At 31.8% G+C, this 23,586-nt stretch overlaps 1 protein-coding gene across 1 annotated transcript in view; it reads left to right on the top strand.

Annotated features, from left to right (window-relative positions):
- The first annotated feature begins 3,433 nt into the window (after nucleotides 1-3,433).
- The window catches only part of LOC143042952 (uncharacterized), a 32,486-nt gene continuing 12,333 nt past the window's right edge, over nucleotides 3,434-23,586 (top strand). The window contains exons 1-12 of the mRNA XM_076215457.1: nucleotides 3,434-3,500; nucleotides 5,804-5,972; nucleotides 6,471-6,574; nucleotides 7,155-7,271; nucleotides 10,072-10,266; nucleotides 11,045-11,160; nucleotides 12,217-12,343; nucleotides 13,336-13,365; nucleotides 13,956-14,471; nucleotides 20,708-20,885; nucleotides 21,861-21,964; nucleotides 23,291-23,407. Of these exons, the coding sequence (XP_076071572.1) occupies nucleotides 3,440-3,500; nucleotides 5,804-5,972; nucleotides 6,471-6,574; nucleotides 7,155-7,271; nucleotides 10,072-10,266; nucleotides 11,045-11,160; nucleotides 12,217-12,343; nucleotides 13,336-13,365; nucleotides 13,956-14,471; nucleotides 20,708-20,885; nucleotides 21,861-21,964; nucleotides 23,291-23,407 (1,834 nt within the window). The 5' untranslated portion in view covers nucleotides 3,434-3,439. The remainder of the gene's footprint in view (nucleotides 3,501-5,803; nucleotides 5,973-6,470; nucleotides 6,575-7,154; nucleotides 7,272-10,071; nucleotides 10,267-11,044; nucleotides 11,161-12,216; nucleotides 12,344-13,335; nucleotides 13,366-13,955; nucleotides 14,472-20,707; nucleotides 20,886-21,860; nucleotides 21,965-23,290; nucleotides 23,408-23,586) is intronic.

The following is a 23,586-nucleotide window of genomic DNA, read 5'->3' as shown; positions in this document are numbered from 1 at the left end:
TCATAAGCTGCTCATTGTATATCGTATATATACGTGTTCATGTTTTCATAATTAATTTATGAATTTTGACGCTTTTAAATGTCTTTCATAATAAAAAATTAAATGGAAACGTTTGATGTATTATTTTTATTTGCAGACTACCTTTAAAGATTCTAATGTTTATATATTAATCTGTAATGAAAAATGAAATAGTCAATTCATTTTCTCTAATTCTAGTATCAACAGGGGAAAAGGTGATGACAGGCAGGAACTATTTTGATATGAAATTTAACAATTTATCAACTTGATTAATTACTTTTATGATTTAACTGACCGAAAAAATTTGTGTATACAAAAGAAGATGTGGTACGATTGCCAATGAGACAACTCTTCACAAAAAAGCCAAATGACACACACATTACTTCTATATCTCATAGTAAGGTCTTCAACAATAAACACAGCCTATTTCGCATAGTCTGCGATAAAATGCCCTGAAATGAAATTGAAATTAACAATTCAAACGAGAAAACTAAAGACTTGACTATTACAAAATGTATTATACATTGGCGTTCGTTCTCCGTCGTCGTTGATTTTTACAACTTTTTTTCGTTATTTAAAAAAAAACAACTTTATTTTAGAATCAGTAATTTGACCAATTGTAGCGTTTTGAACACTACAATGAAAACACAACAAATGCTTTGAAATATTACAACCGATGTTAAGTGTTTCAGGGACGTACATGTATTGGAGTGAATTGCTATATTTTTTGTATCTTATTGCAGTTTTTCAAGGAGTCAATCATATTAATATTTTGAGGACTTTTGTTTTTATCTTTTCTGGGTCATTTGGTGCACGCTTTTCTTCAACAAGTTATGTTGACTTCTGTTTCTTTATACCTTTTTTATCATTAATTCATTTGAAAACAAACGTTTAATAAATATTCAAACAAATTCAGGCCCAGAACTAAATATTCAGTAAACATCTAAATACATGTCTCGCTGATTCTTTGAAAAACAGACGCCACTTTTATGAGAAATTATGCGTATTTACGTCATTGGATGCTCTTAAATGTCTTGTACGTATTATAAAGGCTGCTTGTAATGCTTGAATATTATGATGATGATGAGAGTTTTTACCGACCTTCACTGACTATACAGCCCTCGCACCGTCGGTGGAATCTTATGTATATATCTTGTCCCTTTTATTGAAAGTCAGTCTAACGTGTCAATGACGAATGGCCCTTTAACTCACAAGTACTCACCGTATTCTACTTGCCTATTTTCTCTTAATTTCAACGAATGAGTGTTGATATGTGTTATAATTTCACCTTAATGTAGCTTGTTGGTCATCATTAGAGTAGGATAAGGAGTTGATAGTCAAAATTCGTTTTTTTTTCGTAAACAAACCATAGTATTAGAGCATTACTATATATAGTAACAGAGTCCGTATGATGTGAAAATTAATGGATACAACTATAGGTCACGGTATAGCCTTTAATACTAATTTTTAAACAAGCAGTATAGACGACTATAGCTACGATCGTCCACGACATAATCAAATTTGATAAAGAAAACCAACCTTGCGATTAAAGAAAATAAACCACAATAATTGGAAAACAAACATGGCAAACAGATAACAATGGTCAAACCACTGGAATTTTTATATAGCCTCCTGACTCGAAACTACTGACCAATTGCAATTTTTTCTCCTTTTACTTTGGATGACATTTACAGACGCGAAGACTTCAAAGGTTGGAAACAAAGAACATGGTGTATTTATACTGAAACAACTCTTATAAATGTTTAAAATAAAGTTACACACATTATATTACGTATCGATTATACCCATAATTTTCTATCCTGTTTATGAAAAATAGCGAAAAATAATTATATAAGTAATTGAAAGACTAACAGCCATAAATAAATAAAGTTCTAGAATGATGTTACCAGTGAAAACTATCTCAGCCGCTCGGAAAATCACCTATGACAGTAATGCAGTTAACACCTCATTTTGATTTATAACTAATAATAGTCTGTTATAACGAAGATAATAAAAAACTTTTCAAAATGAATCATTTTAGACTTTATAAAAACGTCATCATTGAAATATAGGCTTTATTGTGGGCAGTGATGCATATTGTATTTAGAGCCAATGAGACAACTCTCCATCCAAGTAACAATTTTTATAAAAGTAAACCTTTATAGGTTAAGGTATGATCTCTAACACGTAGCCTAGGCTCACACCGAACAGCAAGCTATAAAGGACCCAAAAACAAAATACTAGTGTAAAACCATCCAAACGGTCTGAACCAACAATTAATGTTTCTTTTGATAAGCAATTTCTTGGTGTGTTTTACAATTAAACATTTAGATGCAGCAATAAACTACAAGGTAGATTGCTGCACTTCAAAAATAAACAGACAACTATACAAAATAAAATGGTAATGAATATAACTAAATACGTTTCCACTTGTAACACATAACAATAAGGAAAGCTGCAATTTTCAAGTTGCATAATTATGTTAACTTAATGTAGCTAATGTAAATTAAAACAAATTAACACTCTGCAACTAGTTCAATATTTGTCATCTGCTTAACATACAATGGCAGATATTTCATACATATATAGGACGCACACAAATGAACACAAAGCTCTTTCTAGATGGTTTTACTGGTTGAAGGACGGGAAATTCGTGCAGCTACTGGGGGTGCACATTTTGTATTTTGAGTACGGCAGTTTGTCACGCAATAGGTAACGAACATGCCCAATACGGAGTTGTTGCTAGGATTCTGTAGTGTGTTGCGAGCGTGGCTCTAATAAGATTTAATGTTCTTATTCAGATTGAAAAATGATTTAAGTCCATATTACTGTTATTTGAATGTGAAACGAAATTGTTCAAGATGTAGTAATTAAGTACTAAAGTATTGAATTCGACTTATGAACGAAGAAATGCTTATGATAACTGTTTCATTTTTTTGCATTAAAATTAGACAGTGCGAGGTGTAATTGTATTGAAATATTTTCGATAAAGTAATTGACATATTAACAAAAAACCACAAATAGTGACAAATCGTTTAATATTTTGTGTCAAGCATAAATATATTTTGCAACAATACCCATCATTATTGAAAACAGTTTAGAAGAACATAAACTTTGTTCCCAATTTAATGAGAATATAAAAGCCATGGACAAATAAGTAGATTATACACAGTTGATAATGACATAACTGTGTCAAAAATTCTATTTGGATGATTAGGGATGGGATACATTATGGCTAAGGTTATACGCCTTATTTCTCAGTTATATGTCTTCTGTAATTTCATAGTTGTATCAATTACGTTAAATCATATTTATTACTTTTTTACGACGTCATTCCATACTGACCAGTTTTTTTGGTGTATTATAAATTTGTAATCATTTGTCGAATTATGGATCCTTTCATACTAAACGTATCCCAAGTATGTATTACACATTTAGGATTCTAAATTGCGCTTTGATTATAATGCGCATTTCCCAAACAGGTAAAGACACTTATATTTACTTGCTAGAACTTCTATTTTGTAACATTTATATGTAAGATAAAATATCAAAATGACTTAAAGATAGCATCTATAAGTTGTAATCATTCAGCGTTCAACACTCAGCAAATATGAATACATAGCAACACACGACAACTCCTGTCTTACGTACCTGGTAGCTCAAAAAACTATTAGCTTAGTATCTTTAATAACTATTAGCTTGTCGTAATGTTCTATTGTATTGTTTATATTTGTGTTTCTTTGTCCTGTATGTTCTTCTATTTATTTGTATTGTAGTCCTGTCATGTTATGTTGTAATTTTAATGTTATATTTAACATTGCCATCAAAGCGGGAGGTTTTGATAGCCACAAAACAAGGTTTTGTTCTTAAAATGTCCTGTACCAAGTAAGGCAAATGGCTATTGTTATATCATAGTTCGTTTCTGTGTGTGTTACATTTTAGTGCTGTGTTTCTGTTCTGTCGGTGTTCTCTTTTTATATTTGATGTGTTTCGCTTAGTTTTAGTTTGTAATCCGAATTTGTTTTTTTCTAAATCGATTTATTAATTTTATCCTGCAATTGGGTGTTCTACTATACCGATACAGCCCTACAGATATCACTATGCTGTATCTGTATACTATACAGATATCGCTTTAAAGCTCCGCCCACTGCCGGACTGAGTATTGTATGAACCTGCATGACCTCAGAATGTGTATTGCAGTTGCATTCCAATGAATTACTAATTGCGAATTTACGATTACTTTTATACGTTCTGTTTATTTTCAAACATTTCTTTAGAGCAATAAAAATCACACCAATTTTCTGATAACGGACATACATGAACAGCAGTCTTTTCTACGATGACAACTATCGATTTCAAAACTTTTATGTGTATGCTTGTGTAACAAAAACAACTATGTCAATTTCAGCATGCATGTTTAGTGAATGTCGAGTCTGAAGCGTAGGACAACTCGTACACTTCTGTTTCAAATTGGACAATGTTTTGTTATTTGTTTTTACTGCTGAATATTAATTGTGTTGTTAAAATAGATAATTATTCACCTTAATCGATGTTTTATTGTTGACCATTCGGGATTCTTTTTTTGCGAACTCGTCTTCAGCTGAATGTGTGATTACTGTATCGTATTACTACACGGCACTCAAGAGATTTCAAATCGCAAATAAATGCAAAACATGTGTTTTTGTGTCTCTCAAAACACAAATAATATACAGAATTAATTGCAGGATAAAGACAATAACTGTTTAGTGTCTTTAAATATCAGCTGTATTTGTACTCGACTCGTAACAGGTGTAGTAGCTCGCTAAAAGCTCGCATACACCTTGTTGTCTAGCCTCGTACAAATACAGCTGATATTTAAAGACACTAAACAGTTATTGTCTATTCAAAAAGCGATATACCATTGTTGCTTTTATTAACATACTCTATGTTTGTTGGAGCCCAACCACATCCCTTAACTGTTTCTTTGGAATCCAACATTTCAAATATTTCTAAAGTGTAGGCGGCTGATCGTTTATAGTTCATGCTACTGTGTATTGTTGAAGACTGTACGTTAACGTTAAAATTTATTTTATTGTTTTTTTTACACACTACACAGCTTCTGTCATTGATAAATGTACACATTCTTTATGTGCCTTTCCAAAGTCAGAAGCATGTATTTCAGTGATTGCTATGTGATATATTTTTGTACGTTCATTATTTTGTACATATATAGAACCGCTAGTTTCATGTTTGAACTGTTTTACATTAATTTTGTCATTTGGGGGGCCTTTTATAGGCGAACGCGTTGAATGGGCTTTGCAAAAAATTAAAGGCGGTCAGGTAGGCCATAGTTGTTCATTTCTGTGCCATGTGGTTTCCTTTGGAGAGTTGTCTCATTGGCAATCATACCGCACTTTCTTTGAAACAAGCTTAAAAGACGAAAAATAATAATTAGCAATAACATATGTTAATCAAACTTATGTAGACGAATTTTGAGAAAATGCAATTCAGAGGTCTATCTAACGAGTGGTCTATACATTTATAAACCTTTTTCACTAAACTACTATCGACTGTATATCTGAATGTATAGAAGCGGCATATATCTCATATGTATACTGAGATGCATATAAATGCGTATTTCATTTATAATCTTAAACATGCTAATCATGTATTCGTCTTTGATTTAAGTTATAATAGTATGATGTTGACACAAATATAGGTCTTACATGACTGAGACTAAAAAGATATTCTTTTAGACATTTCTATTGTATATTATGTATATAAAGTATGTCTTGTATAATTACAGAGGCCACGTGTAATCTACCATTTTACTACGATGATGAATATGAAATAGCAGGCAGAGATAAGCTCCATATGAATTCTACCATAATAGTAGATTATCCACTATCAATTCCGGGTACAAGTCGAAGAAACTTTGGTTGCATAGAAAAACAGGGCGACATATACCTACTCAAGTAATTTATTATTTTTAGTATTTTATACATTCACTAATTACAATAATTATAAAACGAGACAGGACGACTTTAAAATGACAGTTAATGTGGTAAAGGGGATATACTCAAATGGCATAAAGTCAGTCATATAGAGGTTAAACTCGTTTATATAGAAAAACGACAGTGAAATATTTAGTATACTTACCTTGACAAAATCAAACCAGATGATGAGTATTTTTACATCATTCGAGACCCTAGATAGATGCCCAAGGTTTTAGTGATTATAAAACATATGCTGGTAAGTCATTTATACGGAACTTGTACAAAACTAATCTTTAATAATTAAGACATTGTCTTTACAGAGGAACAGAGGATGTAAATATTTTCAACCAACTTACCTCGCTTTATATGTGTTTAGAGACTTACAGTATGTAACGACTTAATGATATATGTTGGTATTTCATTAATACTTAACCTATACTAAAATAATCATTGAAAACTGAGACATTGTATTTTCAGAGGAACAGAGGATGTAGATATCTTCAACCAACTTACCTCGCTTTATATGTGTTTAGAGATACACCAAGTGAGCAATACTACGTATTACTACTACTATAAGACAGGTAAGTGTGACACAGCCGAGATTCATGCTTACTAACTTAGATATGTGTAAGAAAAAGTTATATAAGACAATGAGACAATAAAGCAACTACACATAAATACATATTTGATCAAAAATTAAAAAAATATAATAAACAAAAGCGTGCAATATTATAGTGACGAAAATACATGACTTAAGTAATAACACATCTTAAGAACAACCCATCACAGCTAACCTTTAAGCTTACAAAACAAAATAAGGCAACTTCGTTTGAGTTTCGATACAGCATAGCGAAACACCCTAAACTAATACCAACAAACCGAAAACAGCAATAAACCACAATTACAAAACCATGACTTGTGGTCTCTTCATAGCTTGAACAATAATCTGATTTTTATCATATATCCGGTCAATACATTATATCTGCATCCACAATCAGCTTTAATTTGATAAATAAAATTTGAAAAAAAATTGAACGTTTATAATCCTGGTACCTTTGATAACTATTATATGGGCATATAATTGTAAAATTTGTAATTTGCCTTGCCCTGATTCTCTTTCCAAAGCACCGTTTTTTTATGAATTATTTAATAATACAATAGGTTATGACGTGTTTCTACGGGATTATTTGTATGGATCAAAGACTGGAGAACCTACTTTTGATGAAGTTTGTACCGAGACAACCGACGAAAAAGCTTTTATCATGATTACAAAGAAAGGTTAGAGAATTCTATTTCTTAAAATGTTATTGTATCAAGAAAATAAAATAAAACAGAACAAAGGGATCTCAATTGTTATTAGAAGGGCACCTCAATAAAACAAATGCACTACAAAAAAAACTATTGCAAATGAGGTTATTCCAAGCTAAGAAGTTCATGTGCATTTGAAGGAAAATCTTAATTTGAACATAAATGTCATCTTACGATAATACAAACAAAATCACGACGGGAATTAAACAAGTTCAAAAGAAGCGAGGACAGGTGCCTAAACAGAGGACATTTTTTTATGAGTCATGAAGCACCGTCCATGCGAGTCCACACTCAGTAAAAATGTTGCACACGACAATTCGTTATTGCAACTTTATTGTCAAATTCAGTTGTTTTTCATCATAACTCTGTTTGACAAGTTTTTATATAAGGACCATTCCTCTTCTAATGTATAGTGTATAAACATGCACGAATGTAACGTATCAATAAAAATATGTGAACCCAATACAATGGAGCAGTGGGTACATTACTGCTGTGAAGTAAAAAGTTAATAAATGACAATTGGAAATTAAACTTCTTTTGATAGTAATATATTCTAGATTGAAATTGTTTAACTGAGACAATATTGTCAGGTATGATGCAAACTTTATAGATTCCGTACGTTCTTTAATCGCAGGTTTATTGATGTATATAAGTTGCGATCACTCATTCAAAGAGAAATTAAAGAACTTTTTTATGGCTTTCAGTGTGTTTTGTTTTAAATCTGATCATATGAGTACACAATCAGTAGGGTTGACACTTATTACTTATTGACAAACCGACTGTCTGTTGAAATATTAATCGGTCAACTTCAAGAATTATATTGTCTATACAAAAAATTGTTCACAAAGAAGAGGTAATGTATATCTAAACATTCAATACCAGTACTTTAAATCTTTTAATCCTTTATACGTAGATTTAACATACATAAATAAAATACAAAAATAAGAAAGCAATGAAGTTGTTTAAGTTGATATATGCCGTTTCTGCTTCTATAATAAATTTTTGTTTATTTTTATTGTAATTAAATAAAGGCAACAGTAGTATACCGCTGTTCAAAACTCATAAATATATGGACAAAAAACAAAATCGGGGTAGCAAACTAAAACTGAGGGAAACGCATTAAATATTAGAGGAGAACAACGACACAACATTAAAACGTAACACACACAGCAACGGACCAAGCACCAGACAACATCCGATGAGAATGACCAATATAACATCAAAACCAAATACATGAATTTTGGATAGAAAAGCACCGCGACACGTCCCACAGTAATGTGAATTCACACTCAAAAATAGGAGAAAACAAACAACACAACGGAAACACAACGTAAAAATGTTACACACACAGAAACGAACTATGATATAACAATGGCCATTTTCCTGACTTGGTACAGGACATTTTTTAAAGAAAAAAAATGGTGGGTTTAACCTGGTTTTGTGGCATGCCAAACCTTGCACTTTGATGGCATTGTTAAATATAACATTAAAATGACAACATAATAATACAGGACTACAATACAAATAAATAGCAGAACGTATTAGGCAAAGAAACACATGAATAATAGATAACAAAAGGCATCAGGTTTAAAATTCATTACGTCAAAAACGTGCCTCGTCCAAACAAGACTTACCAGTGACACACAGATATAAAAGTTCGAAAGTCCAAAAAAGGGGGACAAAGTTGTACAGCTCTGAGGATCAAAAGTTGAAAAAGGTTGTGCCAAATACGGCTATATTATACCACAATGTTGACTGATGTCCCCTTTTTGTGACTTTTGTACCCATTATGTCTGATTGTGTTGTTCACTCATTGTTGCCAATATAATGGCATTTGATACGACTGTCATACAAGTGATATGTTTAGCTAGCTGTTAAACCAGGCTTAATCCACCATTTTATACTCAAGAAATGTCTGTTCCAAGTCAGGAATATGACAGTTGTTATCCATTCTATTTGATGTGTTTGAGCTTTTGAGTTTTGCCATTTGATAAGGGACTTTCCGTTTTGAATTTTCCTTGGAGTCATCAGAATGTTTGTGATATTTACTTTTTTTTCACTATGTTATATTTCGATGACCTCAAAGAGAAGGTTTGTTTAATGAGATGATGTATTCGATAGGGAATAGAAGTGTAACGAAAATAAACATTAGAGATTAGATTTTTGCAAAATGTGGAAAGAATGGCATTGGAAAACATCAGCGATATCGCTCGCATGGAAACTTTTGTAAAGTTTAAACATCCAGTGTAAATCCGGTAGATTAGGGATTCACAGGTATATATTTGATTCCATGTATTGTTGTGATATCATAGTTCTTTAGTTAGAAATTCTAAATAATGATGTGTGCGTATGAAATCCTTATTGTTAGATGTTGAGTGAAGATGTAATGATGTAATGATTCAAATGTCGTCTCTGTATACATAGTCGACGTAATAACTGGTTACATCTAACAAAATATTTAGTTGTCAGTGGTTGTCGTTTGTTAGTGTGGTTCATATTGTTTCTTATTTCTGGTTTGTTTTCATATTGATTAGACCGTTGGTGTTTGAATGGTTTTACACAAGTTAATTTTTTGGACCCTTTATAGCTTGCTGTTCGGTGTGAGCCAGTGATCCGTGGTGAAGGTCAAACTTTGACTTATAATGATTTACTTTTACTATTTGTGACTTGGACAGAAAGTTGTCTCCTTGGCACTCATATCACATCTTCGAATATCTATTGAACTGTAGTTGTCATTTAACAAATTTAACCTGAACTATAATTTCTTTAGATTCGTATGATGAAGGTCTACTTAACACAACATGTCCACAAGATATATTGGCTGTATTTGACAACGTGAATATCACAAGCTCTTCTGGTACTCAAACAGCTGGGTGTCCAGGAACAACAGTAGATGCTTGTACAGACAGGACCACAGTAGCATTTACATACAACAGCACTTGCACTTCAGCAAAACTGACATCAGGTAGAAAACTATTTTGACTATCTTTATCTTTATCTTTATTTTTGTAATAATATATGTAACAAAACAGAAGATGCAATTTAGATGAAAAGCATTTAATATTCTAAGTAAACCCTTCACCTATAAGAATTATATTCTTTAAATATTTCTCTGGATATCACAATTATTCCATTAATAATATTCATGGTGCAGAACATAGGCCTGGTACTTTTGATAACAATTAGCATGCCGAAATGTTCTATTGTAATGATTATTTGTGTATTTCTATGCACGTTATGTTCTTGCATTTCTTTGTACCGTAGTCCTGTCATGTAATTTTATCATTTCGTGTTATATTAAACAACGTCATAAGAGCGGTAGGTTTGGCTAGCCGCAACACCAGATCCAACCCACCATTTTTTATTAAAAAGTCCAGAACCAGTTAAGGAAAATGGCAGTTGTTTACTTATAGTTCCTATTCGTGTGTTTTGAATTGTCGTTTTGGCTTTTTGTTGCACTTCAGTGATTCTCTTGTTTCGTTGTGTTCCTCTTATAGTTGATGACTTTACCTCAATTTAAGTTTGTATCCCGGCTTTGTTTTCTCTCAATCGTTTCATGACTTTCGAACAGCGGTATACTACTGTTGCCTTTATTTAAGATTATATGTTTGTTCTTGCAACAGTAACACAAACACACTGTTCCTGTTTGATATGATGCAGTTATAGAAGTTGTTATGGGGGAATCAGAAATCGGTTCAGGATTATTTGTCAACCCAAAACACTTTATCAACTCTTTTTAACAGGAGACGGAAAGTACAGTTGTTTATTCTCAATCATATTGGGATCTGAAACATATCTAGGTGTTTGGAATCAGGATACGACGGTTGATGACAGCAATACATTCAGATTCTCTTGCTTTGTATGTATGAGTTATAATAAGTTTCTTTCTATAATTTGTTAACATCTAAGAAACGGCAGAAAATTAAAACTAGTCATTCGAACCTACTATGGAGGCAAAGACATTGCATTATAAACCGTTGTACAGTACATAAAGTGTTAGGTGTCTATTGTAAATAGTAAGGCTTTTGATAGCACTTTTTAAAAACAGCTGTTTCTTAAACCACGCTTCTTTTGGGAAGATTTATATTAGTCATAGATAATTTGATTTGTTTAAACTCTAACAAGTTCAGGGCATATAAGGAGTAAAAATATGACAGACAGCCCTATGTTTTGACCTTTGAATAAAGTAGTAGTACTTTCCATTCTAGGATATTATTTTTCACGAAACTTTATTATAGTAAAAATATCACTGTTTTAGCCGCAAGGGGAGTTCCTATGAGAAATTCCATTGTCCATATTTACAGAAACGCAACCTATAGTTGAATATAAGAAACTTGCGTTTGAGACCGTATACGACACCGTTTTGTAGAAATATGGTTATTTTTAAAAGTTATACAGAGTGTCATAACATATACCAGATTTATAAGTTAGTATGTTCATCAGTGGCTCTAAAATCAAAACAGTTTGAAGGTTAGACAATAGATTGAAGATTATTTACAAAACGTTTTACAAAATCTGGCTTATGATAAACTGGCTTGGAGGTAGATAAATGTTCGTTTTCGTATGATTTCAACATGTTATGTATCTTACGAACTGGAATATCCCACAAAGTAGATGATACTATATTTATGTTCATGTAGTGGAACTGATATTATGGATCTTTTGCAAGTTAATGGATTTATCTTTCGAGAAAGATGTAAGCAAAATAATGAATAGCTCATTTTCACTATTCAGAAATGGTGTAAGACCCACTACGGAAAAAATAGAAGCCCTAACTCAAATTGTATTTGACCCTGCACTTTATTTATACATTTTTTCACATACATGCATTTTATCAACATTTAATGGAAATCGACCACACTGATAAATCTTTTTGTTATTACTTATGTTGACATTTGGATTTCTTTTTATTCAGGCATACTCCTTAACAGGGGATGTTTTGTACGCGACAGAAACGCCGACAGCATGTACGAGTACAACAACGTCTACTGATCTTGGATCAGCAACGGAGGGTGTTACTATTGTAGCATGGCATATTATTTGTATGTATCAGGGTAGACAACATGCATGTGGCATCATGGCTTCAAGTGTCTTTTTAAGTTGTATAGTAGTTGTTATAGTTGTCAAAAAGTATATGTAAGGACTTGAACATAAGACACAGGCAAATGATACCAAAAGGACATCGAAACTCATAAGTCTAAATACACTGAATGGGTAAAAAGAAAAAAGATCACAGACAAACACCAGTACACAAAACACAACATAGAGACTGGGCAACAAAAACCCAACCAAACATAACATAGAGACTGGACAACAAGAACCCAACCAAACATAACATAGAGACTGGACAACAAGAACCCAACCAAACATAACATAGAGACTGGACAACAAGAACCCAACCAAACATAACATAGAGACTGGACAACAAGAACCCAACCAAACATAACATAGAGACTGGACAACAAGAACCCAACCAAACATAACATAGAGACTGGACAACAAGAACCCAACCAAACATAACATAGAGACTGGACAACAAGAACCCAACCAAACATAACATAGAGACTGGGCATCAGGAACCCAACCAAACACAACATAGAGACTGGGCATCAGGAACCCAACCAAACACAACATAGAGACTGGGCATCAGGAACCCAACCAAACACAAGGGGGGTTAGGAATATCAAGGGCTCCAGGGGATATTAAGATCCTGAACCACATGTCGGAAGACAAGGATACAACTAAAAACAATAATGACGAGTTAGCAGCCTACAAACAAATAGCTTAAATCTGACGAAGTTGTTAGGGTCCTCATTTTTACTCTTTGTATTACCAGATAATCATTTAGTTTTGCAGTATGATATATGTTTATCGTGTTTCTATAGAATAATGTTTGTAATATTATATGCAATGATTTTTACATATCTAACCTTTATGACATCGATTTTAACTTTCCAATAGCCTTGTATGTAAATTTAAACAGCATGTTGTTCTTTGATGAAGGTATGTTCTGATTTAAATTATATCTTTGCAGTGAGGTGTCCTGATAGAGTTATATTGCCAGGTAATTTTTTTGACATTATAATTTGTAAACGATTAAGTTGCTGTTTCTTACAGTCATTGAAGTTAAATTTGTTTTCTTGCAAGTGCATATGACATAGTGAATTGTGAATAAGAGACTTATCGATGTTGTCAGAACACAATTGAGTATTATTTTCACAACGACAGATCTTCATACTGTCTTCATGAATGGATTAAGACTTTAGAAATATTTGATTTGTTGAGTCGTTAAGTTGCAGTCAGCTTGTGTACGTTTAACATACATCTCCGTTTAGTGTGCAAATAAATTTATTAGAAAGCACTGTAAACATGGTAAACAATTTTAAAATTTAATACAAACAACTAACATAAAAAGAGTATCAAAAATACCGAACTTAAATGTAAATTAAAAGAAGAAGAAGGAGTCCATAAAAACTGACAGAATAGAACGACGGGCTTTAAATCTATCTGATTGGTTAAATGGAGGTCATATTTTGTAGTAGAAACATCTATAATATTTGCAGTTATTACATTCTTCTTTTGTTCTTTATAAGGTATTGTACGCTTTACATACTTGCAATGCACTCTAATATGATGTACGTCTTCTTCTTTTAGTTGAACCCGAGTCACCGGTGGATTTAACTTGGTTATATTATCTGGCTAGTGTACTTGGAATTATATTTTTCATTATATTGATTTGCATTCTTAGTTGCTGTCTCTATAAGAAGTATGGTTGTGTTTGTTTGCGCAGAAAGCCCTTACAGATAAGAATTCCATCTATCAAATGGAAGATCAATAGGCACAAAATGAACAGACAGGAATCACAGACAAATTTCATGAATGGTGATGAAAAGAACACAATGTCCTCTTCTTTAGCAAGTCGACATTTGTCTAATTCTTCCGAATCCGATCTGCCTGATGTGTTTAAACCAAAGCAGTCCATTCAAGACTTAACCATCATATCTGCTATTTTTAAAGAAAGAAAAATCCCAGTTATAATGCTGACCCCTAAAGTTGGACCTATGTATTCTGATACAGTTGACGACTATCTTAGATCTGGTCGTAGTTATTCACAGACTAGTTTATTCCGACTCGATTCTGGGGTATTTGATGAGGATTTAGACATGGAATAAACATTAACAGAAAGAATTGTTTTGTTAATAACTCATCTACATCGTAATGTTCTGTAATGCAAATTACCGTTTATATATATATATTTTTTTTTATATGTCACTAACATGTTCGAATTTAATTACAAAACAAAGTACATAGATGAACAATTATAAACTTAGAATACATGTAGCTATACCTATCACATGTTTTGTTGTATCAGCGAGATTGTATTAGATTTTTAGATTATGTAACGAAAAAATTGGAATACGATGACAAGTGCAAAAACAGAACGAAATGTAGTTCCATAATAAGTTTATATATTTATAATGTACATTTTGTACATGTATGTTCATATGAGTCAACTAAAAATATAAATGTCTTTGGTGTACGATTGAGAAAAATAATGACTTACAATCACAGAATTATTTACATCTCAGCTTCTTGTTTGTTTGTATAATCATATGTTTATGACAGAAATGTAGATGTGATTTGGATATAATAACTGGTGCATATAAATTAAGTAATTTTGTTATTGTTTGAAAAAGCTGATATATGAGATGAAAGCAGTGTATTATTTTTACGGAAATAATAAATTTTAAAGTGTAAGAAACAGTTATAGATATAACAAACAAAACCATACATTTTAAAGCGAATGATCGACAAAACCAATGATTCGTGTCTGATTTATTGGTTAATTGCTCATAACCACGACCACAATACAAAGCTAACGTGTGAATGAATGGGTGGGTTTAAGTCTAATTAGAAACCGATGAACTAATGTTAAAAACGCATAGGAGATGTTATCATTTCAACCTCCATAGAGACTGAATGCAAATGGTAATATGTGGTTATAGAAAATAGACTCTTAATTGTTCTAATGAATTCTTATACAAATTAATATAAGTGTATTTCTACTTGATCAACAATAACGGTTCTGTATGAATTTTTCAACTGCTTTTATTTTTTATCTTTGAATATCTTGAAGGTCTACATTTCCCCATATTCGTTTCTCACAGAAATTCAACATCTGGTGACATAACATTGCAATACTCAAATAACATTTTATAAAGTTTGGGATATAAGAAAAGCATGATGTTCTTTTATGATTTACTACGACTTTATTTGGGGTTTTGGATACTCCGAATAGCAGGTAAGTGATTAGATGGATGTACAACAGCGTATATATATATATACATTACTTCGGGAAGAGGAATAAAATGGAACCTGTCGATGTCGAAATCTATAAGTATGATTTTAAAATGTTAAACGGTATTGGGTTTCCGTCACAATTTATAAAATATGTAAATAGTAAACAGAATTGAAGAGAAAATAAACAAAGTTTTTTTACCATCAAATCGCAAATTAATATCATTAATCTTCATAAATATTACTGGTATCTTCTCATACTTTGGGAACATGAGAATTATGTTATTATAATTGTCCTTGTTCTTAGATATGAATTAGGAATTGTGATGCTGGTGACGTTTGTAGGCAGATTGTGTATGGTTTCTCTGCGTATACAGTAAATATTATCAGCACATTATTGAATCGATCGTTTGGTTATCTGTTCACGCAATTTATCAATGAATTATTCAGTATTTGGTTTATTTTTTTTTCATATAAACGGAATAAATCGTTTGCTTTTTGAACGCATTTGATGTTTTTGGGTGCAAGCATGAACTAAACGCACAGTTAGTTTTTTTGGATATATGGTAGAAAATGTTCTGTAACAGCCTATGCCTTTTTAAAAGTAGATTGAAATTGAGTTATATTTACTTCATAACGAGAGACAGTAATTCCGAACATTTGAAAGATATTAAAAAAATGTTGATGAAAGAGGTAACTTGAAGTACACAAGGTATACGGCTGTTATTGCTTATTATGAAAAATGTGTAGGTGACACAAATAGAACAGTTTATAGTTCAATGTTTCAAATTTTTCATGTCAGTCACTTTTTAAGCCGACTTTAATTTGCGGTACGGATTTGTTTTATAATTGAACGTCGTAGAATGTCCTAGTAGAATTGCTTACATTCACGTCAACAACTTTGATGGATAGTTGATTTATTTGCCTTTATACTACATCCACTTATATTAGTAGAAAAAATAGGAGATGTGTTATGAGTATTTCTAAATATAGTCAACTGTACGACGTTCAACATAAAAACAACTTAATCCTATAAGGGCTATAAAAAGTCCCGAAATTAAAGGTGTAAAACAATTAAAATGAAAAAACTATCGCCTATACCTATGACAAAACAATTAACGTAAAACAAACATATACACTGCTGTCTTTGGGTAGTTAAATCATTAAACAATTATGTAACGGTGATCAATGACCCAGTTGTAGAAATATAACGAATGGTTTAAATAGGAAACCACCGATAGATGCCGACGTCATATGCAACTTATAAGTCGAAGCCAAACTAACAACACCATGAAGAAAAAAAGAAGAAACAATACAATCAAAAGAATAAACTTGTACATAAACTGAGTAACATGATCCTCCACCAGAAACCGGGGGATGATCGCAGGTGCTCCGGAAGGGTTAACTAATAGTTCTAGGTAATAAGTAAGATTGACACTACACATAAACTGCTTTATAAGTGATTCTTATCTAATCCTAGACAAACAAATCGTAAGTTTCTAACAATAAAATGTAACGAAATGTGAGCTTTTATAATTTGATTTCAACACATTGTTGATGACAAAGGAAAGACCATACCGATTCCGGTATAAACAGCTACCTTGATATAATGAAAACACCAAATAATAGGACTTAAACTTAAAGAAAGATCAACACGAATACCATTTCAAACAAAACAAGAGGGATCAAATGGGTGAGGAGATCCTATCCAACATGTGGCTACCTTAAGAATAATAAACAAATTGAACAAAACAAAACTTATTGTTATGTCTTCAAAATGTGACAATGTCATTGGGTTAATGTGTGATTTATGTTAACCAATGTTTACGACAGCTGTGATATTTATAGTATAATCAGTTCTAATAGATTTAGGACGTTGCAATTCTGTGAAAAGGAAAAAGTAACTTTTATATATAACTTTTATTTTTACCGAAATGTGAGATTTGAAATGTGATGAAACAATAATAACTGAATAAAATACCCAAACTATCCATTTCATAGTGAATACGATCTACAAAATTGCTTATTTGTGTCTGATGTATTGGCTAATTACTTCATTTTCCAACTGTTCTTGTTATTTTTATAATCGTTTTTTGCATTTATTTAATATACATTACTCATAGAATGAAATCTGATGATATCATAATCAAGTATCTTATATGACATTTCAAAAGATATTAAATTGAGATTTTTGTGAAAGGACGATGTCTTATTTTAATTTACTACGATTTTGCTTAGGCTTTGCATTGCTGTCAAAATCAGGTAAGCTCTTACAAAGATAAAACTTCTTGAATAGCACACAATTAAAAAAGCTGTATATTTGTTGCAGCAACACTGTTATGCAAAGAAAAAAATATTCTGTAAATATTATTCCAAATCTCTCTGACATCTGCTCCTAACAATGAACCATTTTAACATTACTGATATAAGTCTTTTTAAACTCGTTTCTGTCGAATGGTTCGTAAAATAACAGGCAGATGTTCTTTGATTTGACGCTTATGTACATGCACGATCTCTAAAATATGTATTGGTATTTAGTGTGTCGATCTATTGTTAAATATCTTTAGGCAGCAACCATTTGATTTTCTGGGGGGGGGGGGGGGCATTACGCATGTATACATCCTATAGACAGGAAGTTCGAAAGACCTTGCTATGGATCCAATTCTACAAAGAATAGCCGTATTGAATTTCTGTTTAGGTATTCTGCTCCATATGCTATCCCCGTCATACTGTGTATAGCGAGTACAAATAATGTGAAAAAATCGAAACAGAAACCAATGATTTGTTATTAGCTTAGACTAATAAGACAAATGAAACTCAAATCTGGCAATTATCACTGATAGGCAGGATCATGACTTGTGACAAACAAACAGCTACTATGTGTTTGGGTTAAATATGTTTGTAAGTGGACAATTCCATCGTTTCTGGGGAGGGACAGTGCAGTAAAACATCACGATGCAAGAAGATAATAATAATTAGTTGTTAAGTTGTTAAGTCTCAAACTGGCAATGCTGTAGTAAAATAAACACAAAACAACACAAGGTATCGTTTAAGGTAGCACAATACAAAGATGTTTTTACTTACAATCTCCAACCTTTAAAATGCTGTAACTTTCTTAAGAAAGCAATTAAAATTGTGGATTCTTGTAAGTTCTATATATAAACTATTTTCAATCTCGGTCTATTTCTGAAATTTATTCTTACATACTTTTGATTTTTTAACCCTATATGCTAACATTGCCTTTGTAAATTTTAAAATTGTTTGTATGCACATTGAACGACAAATCTATGAGACGTATAAAATTTTCTGACGTCAGACACACAAATCAATGAATGTGTTTGTAGATAGATGTTGTTGTGTTCTGTTAAATTGTTCCTTTTAAAATTGTTATACGATGATGACTGATGTACCTATATTTTTACTATGTTATTTATTGTGTCTGTTTACTTAACGCATCAATGTAAATATAACGGAATTAGATGAGACTGCCATCAAAGTGAGATGGTTAGCGCTATAAAACCAGGTTTAATCCACCATTTTCTACATTTGAAAATGCCTGTACCAAGTCAGGAATATGACAGTTCTTGTCCATTCGTTTTTGATGCGTTTTGTTATTTGATTTTGCCATGTGATTATGGACTTTCCGAATTGATTTTCCTCTAAGTTCAGCATTTTTGTGATTTTACTTTTTAATGACAGAGGTATATATATATATATATATATATATATATATATATATATATATATATATATATATATATATATATATATATATATATAACCCTAACCCTAACCTATATATATATACATTCTGTACACCGTGTTTATTTACTTTTGCTATATATATATAGATAAAAAACATTAATATTGAAAATGAATGCAATATTTTTGTTATTCAATCATTATGTAATCAATGATCATGCAATTAATGGCAAAATATTGGTCAGGTCTGTTGAATAAATTTGGCTCTTTCATCTTTATAACAATACAGGAAATTTTAACGTTATCTTAATCAACACAGCAGGAGCTACAAAAGGGTGTCTCAAATTATCACTATCGTATTCCATTCTCTCATAAATCTGTAATAAGTGTAAACATCCCTACCACATAAAAGTAGATAATGTTTGAATAGGTGAAAAATTTGATATATACATTATATTCGGAATCTAAGACACGTTTTTGTAGGTGATTGCTATATGAACAACATATATTAAAATCAACCCTTAGAGCAACCATGAAGAAGATTATTTCAATTGAAAGTGGAAATTTATTGTTTAATATTTTGAAGACACAATAAACATTATAATTGATTACATAATTGTTGTATAATACTAACATCACATTAATTTGAAAGAGTAATCTGTTAGCTATCCATAAATACCATTTTTATAAATTTTCAAGCATTATAAAGAAAGTTACAGCATTTTAAAACTGGGGTATTGGACGAATGAAATCTGTGTATTGTGCTACCTTAAGAGTACTCGACGTTTTCCTAGACTTTAATACCTATCAATGCACTTTTAGCTGGTCGATTAAGCGTACACCGTCTAAAAAACATAGCCTTGTGTTATGTTTATAAACTCCATATGTTTCCGTCTTCTGGAAGTGTTATCCAGAAAGCGCATGGAATGCAAATTAATTCTGGTGGATACTTCTGTTGATTTGATATCAGTAATTCAGTAATTTGTTCTTGATTTATCAAAAATAAACTTGTGTGATTAACTGATGATTTACAATTACTTAAGCTTAAATAACAAAAATGACATTATGCATGCCATTTGTGACTTTGGAATAAAAATAGGCCAAAATGTATATGAAGTTGAAGTGCATTTAGGACGCAGAATTTCTTAAAGTGTTGCCAATTACTAAGCTAAGCTAATATACTTCAGGATCAAAATTTCTAAAAGTTTTGAAAACAGTAGATTTATAATCATGACGACCATATCAATGATAATTCGTGTGAACACAGAAGTGCTGATTACAATATTAGTCATCAGATTTCTATACTGATCATTTTTTATACAAACCGTGGGACAAAACTACATAAATGATAAACTAACGTGATTTATAACTTTTTTAACGTTAATGTCTTTTGCCTTCTTTTTCAGCATGTCAATGTAATTTTCCATCACAGCTTACAGGAGTGTGGAAAGGGGCAGACCGAGGCGACATGACATTTGTAAATTCTACATACATACAATTTTATAAAGTGACTATTCCTGGTGTCAGTTCTTTCAACTTTTACTGCGAAGAGCAAAACAGTGCAGGGACTTTATACTACTTGAGGTAAAAGAACATGATTTTAATACTGATACTTGTTCTAATCATCCGTATTGAAGTAATATTAGAAATATCCAAAAAATCGTCACCAGGTCACTGTTGTTGGGTTTTAAAAATAGGTAATAATAAAGTTATCTGCATTGAGGTATGAATATTATAAATAAAAAAAAATTAACATAACTTTTAATGTGTCATATTCAAAATTTAGTCATTAAGCAACCAACTCATTATCTCGGAAATGAATGTTTACTGTACTATGTATTAACCATATAATGGAAATGGGAATACGTCAAAAAGATAACAACCCGAATAAAGAGCAGACAACAGCCGACGACCATCAATGGGTCTTCAACGCAGTAGCGCAGCATATAAAGACAGCAGTGGTTTACTGCTATTCGAAATTCATAAATCGATTGAGAAAAAACAAATTCGGGTTACAAACTATAACTGAGAGCAACATATCAAACATAAGAGGAGAACAACAACAACAGAAACACTAAAATGCAACACACACAGAAACGAACTATAATATAACAATGGCCATTTTCCTGACTAGGTACAGGACATCCTAAGAAATCTTTTAAATTCATATTGGAAATATATAGATCGACTGCGTTTAGAACGATATCATTCTTCGAGAGTTTAAAAAAAGTCCCAGCTGCTCTGTTCGGCACACGATACCATGCTTTAAATACACAATACGCCGGACGTACATTTTGCTTACACGAGCTTGTCAGTAGTGCGAATCGAAACAGGTGGAAAACAATCAATAAATATGAAAAATTGTTTAAAATTGAGCAGGCAAATAACACCTATGTAACTGTATAATTATGATTACAAATTTATTGGAAAGGATAAACCTATTGTTTAAGCATGTGACGTATGAATGCGTACAAATAACTGCTAAAAAAATTCAATTCTAAGACTGACAGATAATATTCCAGTATATAAATTCACATAACAAACTATTCAATATTTCAGAGCAGAACAAACGAACAACATTTTTGGTTTGATAATCAAGTTCTATATGTGCTTAGAAATCCACGTTGTTGATAGTGACATTGCGTATTACTACCAGTTAACAGGTGAGTGCTGAGCATATTAAAACCAATGCTATAACGTATAATACTTCATATGTTGAAAGAAGGTCAGTGGCCAACTTGCAATGCAACTATTACTAACTTATGCATTTTTTCATACAAGGGCCAGAATAATCAAAGGACGGATCTGAGAGTTCTCGCTTTGAAAGCTGGTTCAAATACTCTGCCAATAAAGAGCAATTCATTTATTCAAGATTAAAATATCAATCAGTAAAGAAAATTAGAGAAATACATTATCATATATGGCAAAATATTAATATTGACAAAATATGGGGCCGTACATGTCATAGCAATAATATTAGTTATGCTTCATTTTTTTTAATTACAAAATCCGTGTTTGTACCGATAAAACAATATTCAAAGATTTAACAAACGAATTATATTGAAAACCTTTTAAAATTAGTTTTTGAGATGATCAATTACTTTATATGGATCGTATATTAATCTACGAGCTATATAAAAGACATCAGTGTAAAATTATGAATACACATCCTGATATCAGCCAAAGGTTCAAACCGAATCTTTGTAGATTTAACAGAATTTAGAAAAGGTTATTTGTAGGTAACAGAATTCTAGATAATGTTCATGGAAATCTTTAATTTCACTTACAGACACGGAGATGTTGGAATATTTAAACACCGTACGATGAAGTTAATAAAACCATGTTCCGTCCACCATTTTCTACATTTGAAAATGTCTGTACCGAGCCAGGAATATGACAGTTGTTATCCATTCGTTTGATGTGTTTTATCATTTGCTTTTGTCATTTGATTAGGGACTTTCCGTTTTGTATTTTCCTCGGAGTTCAGTATTTTTGTGATTTTACTTTTCACAGCCTTCAAAAAAGTGAGAACTTACATAGGGAACATATTTTGTCCCTTTAATTTCCAACTTTTCCTGGGGCAGTTTGAACCGTACCTTCTGATCATTAAAACGTGAAATTAGAAAAATATGTCAACACCGACGCGTAGACATCTGAACGAATACTTTATGAGTGAACTGTATACTCACAAATTCGTACTTTTTTTTGGCCATTTTTTTTACATTTTTGGATTCGAGCGTCACTAGAGTCTTTAGTAGACGAACCGCACATCTGGCGGGGATACAAAATGTAATCCTGGTATCTATGATGAGTGTAATTATTAACAATAGTAATGATATTCACCTCTTGGTACTGAATTAACATTCCACTTCGCAAATGGCAATCGTCAAATAAATGAGTGTGTAAATACGCAAAAAATAGACAAGACACGAAGTTCGTTTTAATACTAAGTATGATTAATAATTTCAATGAATTTATCTATTTATTAGAACATGATCCCTATTTGCAAGATAACATGGTTGGAGATGGTACAAACTCAGCTACTTTTAGCAACGTGTGTAGCAGGAGATTGGTCAGTCGTAATTTCATCACATTAGTTCGAGATGGTAGGTACATGTTTGGCTTTTAGAATAGTTAATGTTTGATTAACGTTACTATATTATTAATGTTTACAATTATGAATATCTTCTTCTTTTCGAGGACCAATCAGTAACTGCAAAATTTGTATTTTTTTTTTTTCAATCCCGAAAACACTTCTTATAACACAACGATACGAAACCACATT

Source organism: Mytilus galloprovincialis, chromosome 8 (assembly GCF_965363235.1).
Source record: "Mytilus galloprovincialis chromosome 8, xbMytGall1.hap1.1, whole genome shotgun sequence".
NCBI lineage: Eukaryota > Metazoa > Mollusca > Bivalvia > Mytilida > Mytilidae > Mytilus > Mytilus galloprovincialis.
Note: the sequence above shows the minus strand (reverse complement) of the source record. Positions and strands in the feature narration are given on the sequence as shown.